At 37.4% G+C, this 4,098-nt stretch overlaps 1 protein-coding gene across 2 annotated transcripts; it reads right to left on the minus strand.

Moving 5' to 3' along the window:
- Positions 1 to 781: 781 nt before the first annotated feature.
- On the minus strand, positions 782 to 3,531 carry LOC106343153 (serine/threonine-protein kinase WNK2). 2 transcript variants are annotated; one of them, XM_013782298.1, is made up of 7 exons: positions 3,347 to 3,531; positions 3,229 to 3,266; positions 2,851 to 3,078; positions 2,549 to 2,769; positions 2,298 to 2,455; positions 1,658 to 2,021; positions 782 to 1,576 (listed from the first exon to the last, which is right to left on the minus strand). In XM_013782298.1, exons 1-7 carry the CDS (start codon positions 3,419 to 3,421, stop codon positions 861 to 863), a joined length of 1,800 nt encoding a protein of 599 aa, XP_013637752.1. In that variant the 5' UTR covers positions 3,422 to 3,531; the 3' UTR covers positions 782 to 860. The 2 variants fall into 2 exon arrangements, with proteins under 2 accessions (XP_013637752.1, XP_013637751.1); XM_013782297.1 differs by having other exon boundaries at positions 2,298 to 2,769.
- Positions 3,532 to 4,098: the final 567 nt, after the last annotated feature.

The following is a 4,098-nucleotide window of genomic DNA, read 5'->3' on the forward strand; positions in this document are numbered from 1 at the left end:
CCGATTATGGTAAATTCGGGGCGATTGGTCTCCGTCCAGCGTCTGGGCGGACGCCTAGGCGGCTAGGCGCCCGCGTTTTAGAACAGGGACTATAACTGACAGCGTAAATTTAAGAATTAAAAAATCAATTGCTAAATAATCAAAATGAAAATTGTTTTTTTTAACGATTTTAAATCAATAATTTTCATAGTGAAATGTAGAGATGTCAATACAGCAAACCCGCAGATTATGTCTAAATATCCCACTAGCGGGACGAGTAGACATGCATATACAAACTGCAATCCGCGGTATGTTGATCCTCACAGAGCAAAATAAAATTGAATCTATTGTGGATTGGGTTACTTGGATGCGGATTGATTCGTTTAATATTTCTAATACTAAGAATTTTGATGAAATTTTAAAGACTATGAATAACTTGAGACACTTCTTAAATATTATATTATCTAACAAAATTATTTTAAGCCATTTAAAATATAAGTGAAGAAAAAATAGAAAGAACAAGACATTTAGAAAAATTGCATTTCATATTTGTACAACATAAATTAGGTTTTATGATTCTTTTGGAAATTTTGGAATCTAATTATTACAACAAATACAAAGAAGTGAATCTTGTAAATCAACTATTTCAGAATTTTAACTTTCACTTGCTTTGTATCAGCTAATATAGTAGGTTTATGGATGTTTTTTTGGCTTTTGTATATCAATTCATTGCCGTTGATCCGACTATGGTTCAGCTAGTAGACGTTGAAAGTTTACAAGCGAAGTTTACTTTTTAGTAATGTATTTGAACTGTAAGCCCTTTCGATTAGATGTTCTCATAAAACGTAAGTTTCAGCTTTCAGTAATTAAACATTACAATCTCATATATCAACGGCGTCGACGGGAAGCGAGATCGCCCTATAAAGAAGAGGCGGTGAATCTGACTCCGTCGGTGCCTTTAGCCTTTGATGATCAAGCTGTATCTTATGTCTTGCCTTTAGCCATCTCAACTCTCTCCTTATCTCATTCTCCGACCACCACTCACCTCTTACCTTCTTCCTCCTACTCAAACTCACCGACGTACCGTGCTCTTCTTCTCCATCATCAGAACGCGAATCTCTCAATCCCCAAATATCCGCATAATGAATCCTGTTATTATTACCACCTTCTCCACACACAACAACAACATCGCCTCCATCTCCGTGTTGTCCTTCTCCTTCCACTTGGTAACTTATCTCCTCAAACCTACCGTGTACCGAAGAACAGCTTCTGTCATCAAACTGATGATGATGATGTTGGTGAGATTTTTCTCCCGAGAGTTCACTGTTTGATGATACTGTCTCTTGTATGTACCCGTTAGAAGCACAGTTCCCACAGAATCTTCCATTGTTGTTGTTCACGTTTGATTCACTTTCTGTAACGTTGTGATCATCAATCTTCCAGTCAGGTACCAAAGCAGAAATCTCCGCATCGATCATCTCCGCGATTTTCGCAACGTCTTGATTCGTTATGTCGAGTTCAGACACCATCTCTTCTGCTACACTCCACGCTGTGTCTATAGCCGTCTCAAACGGGAAGTATATGTTCCTTATACGTCCTGTAGCACATAAAATCTTTAGGTTCTATTGTCTTATAAGCATCGTGAAGATTGAAACTTTGTGTGTACTCTTAATAATACCTTCTGCATCAGAGATTCTGAATCTCAAGAAGATCCCATCATTACCGTTTCTCTTCCCTTTAATCGAAATATCGACATGGTCAGAGTCTTCTTCATCGTCTTGAGCGAAAAGATTGATCTCACATATCTGTGGCTCAAGCTGATCAGGATCCATGAGAGGTTGTCTAAGGAACACACCAGTTTCATCATAACCGTTGTAGTAATCAGTAGGTCTCAGATCAAATCCATTAACATCATCTTGTAAGAAAGGGTCTTGCAAAAGCTCCAAAGCAGTACGCCTAGACGTCACGGTGGCTAAACACTTCTCAACGAAGGCACGAACCTCAGGGTCCTTCACTAAGTAGAAAGCTTCAGGCTTCTTCCCCTGAAGTAATGAAGAATGTTAAACCAAGACATGACATAAAAGGATCTGAGATTTTGAGGCTATAAACATTTTTTAATAGTTTTAATTAAAAAAAATCCAGTAATTTTGGGACCTATCTCGTTTTTTTTTTTTTTGTTTTTTGGTCAAATTTTGGGACCTATCTCTATATTAAAAAATTTCAAAAGAATTTGGGGCTAATGCTAATGTTTCACTCGGCTGTGCCCAAATGCCACCCTAGACATAACATAAAAAAGTTTGATGTTCAAGATTATTTACCGAAGTAACTTTCTTGTAGATTTGTGCAGGGTGAGTGCATTCACTGTAAGGGTAATCGAAAGTGACCATCTCTAACACGCACATTCCAAAAGCATATACATCAACCAGCTCATTGTACTCCTCATCATAAACTTCTGGTGCCATAAACTCAGGGGTTCCTTTAAACAAACACACAAACATAAGTAGGTAGGTCCAGTTATGTTTCAAAGACATTATTAAAAAGCCAATAAAGGTGAAGTTTTCGAAAGTACCAACGCAGCGAACAGCATGTGATTTACGAAGAATAGCAGCGAGTCCAAGGTCACCTATCTTGACTTCACCTTGGTTTCCATTGATGAAGATGTTATCGCATTTGAGATCTCTATGGATGATCGGAGGAGAACGGCTATGGAGATAGAGAAGCCCTTTTAGAATCTGCTTACACCATTGCTTCACCGCTTTAATATTCACTCTTCTATGTCTCAACCTATACCTACACAATCTCAAAGACTTCAACTTTGAAGTACCCATTTCTGATTTAGACAAAGAGATGACAAAGACACAAGCTGCTTACTGTCTAAGAGTGCCGGAGGTGAAAAGTTCAGTGACAAAATTGATTGATAAATTGTCAGTATCAACCCATGAAGTATAGAATCTCATGATGTTCTGATGATTCAAGGTCTTGAGCAGATGAATCTCTCTGAAGAATTTGTCCAACTGCTCAGGATTTCTCGTGAAATTTCGAAGCTTGACTTGGTTCCATGCCACTTCTATCCCTTCGTACTCATCAAAGGCTCTGTATCTGCACAGAAGAAGAATTTTTGGATTGTATTAAATTAATAATTAATTAAATAATAAATAAAGTTTGTGACGTTACGAGAGAACGTTCCCGACCAAACAAAAAAAAAGGTTGTTCTAAAGAAAGACAAAGAGAGAAGATGAATGCGATTACACTGTCTTCGAAGCTCCCTTGCCAAGTACTTCCTTGTACTGTCCAAAACCAAAAAAATCAAAATCAAATCAAATCGATTATAACGAAGTATGAACTATTAAGTTCAGAAGAATCATACTCTTCCATATCTTCCTGAAGGATCAACTTCAACAAACTCAGAGCAATCTTCTACGAAGCTTTCTTCACCATTCATGGCTCCTTCTTTTTGAGCGAGAGATGTTGGAGTTTGCGGAGATGATAGAAGAAGAAAAGATTTTTTTTTTTTTTTTTAAAGAGAGAATATGAGGAAACAAGTGGTTTTTTCTTTGGATGCCCACCTAGTAGTGACACAGCCGAGAGACAGCCAGTTAGGCTTCTCACCCAATCACCTTTTCACAGTACCACGCGTCGGTTTACCTTTTAGTAAACCGGGTTTCTTCGGTTTAACCAACCAATAAGTACCAAATCGTACTATCGTAGAATTATTTGAAAACCGCATTCAGCTAACATTAGTACGAGCTATGCAAAATTTGTCATTTCAATTAGAATATTCGACAAATTTTGATTTTTCGGTCAGCTAATTTAAGGAAGAAACATAAAATTGAGACTTGTTTGGTTGACAATGGGGAAGATTATTCTTTTTTTTGTCTTTTGAGCAAGGGGAAGATTATTCAACTTGAGAGGTGTAGAAGAATCTAAATAGAGGTCTTAAGACCACATATAAGTAATAATAAATACGCTTTGCATTTCTGCAAAAGGTTGATTGGTTTGGTAAGCTAAATTCCAAAAACCGGTACGGTATGTCGATAACCGGAAAGAATTGACCAAAAACTAATGAAGTCGTTGGTTTATCGACACTTGTGTGTAAAGGCTAAAAGGGTTTTTGTCGTA

The sequence above is a fragment of the Brassica oleracea genome, chromosome C5 (genome assembly GCF_000695525.1).
Source record: "Brassica oleracea var. oleracea cultivar TO1000 chromosome C5, BOL, whole genome shotgun sequence".
Taxonomy (NCBI): domain Eukaryota; kingdom Viridiplantae; phylum Streptophyta; class Magnoliopsida; order Brassicales; family Brassicaceae; genus Brassica; species Brassica oleracea.

What these genes read in the sequence shown, in the direction of transcription:
- LOC106343153 (XM_013782297.1), bottom strand. Translation starts at nt 3,421, where the DNA reads ATGAATGGTGAAGAAAGCTTCGTAGAAGATTGCTCTGAGTTTGTTGAA. An exon ending in AAGGGAGCTTCGAAGACAGT is followed by an intron (nt 3,079 to 3,228) that starts GTAATCGCATTC and finishes TCTTCTGTGCAG; the next exon opens with ATACAGAGCCTTTGATGAGT. An exon ending in CAGAATCTCTGATGCAGAAG is followed by an intron (nt 1,577 to 1,657) that starts GTATTATTAAGA and finishes TATGTGCTACAG; the next exon opens with GACGTATAAGGAACATATAC.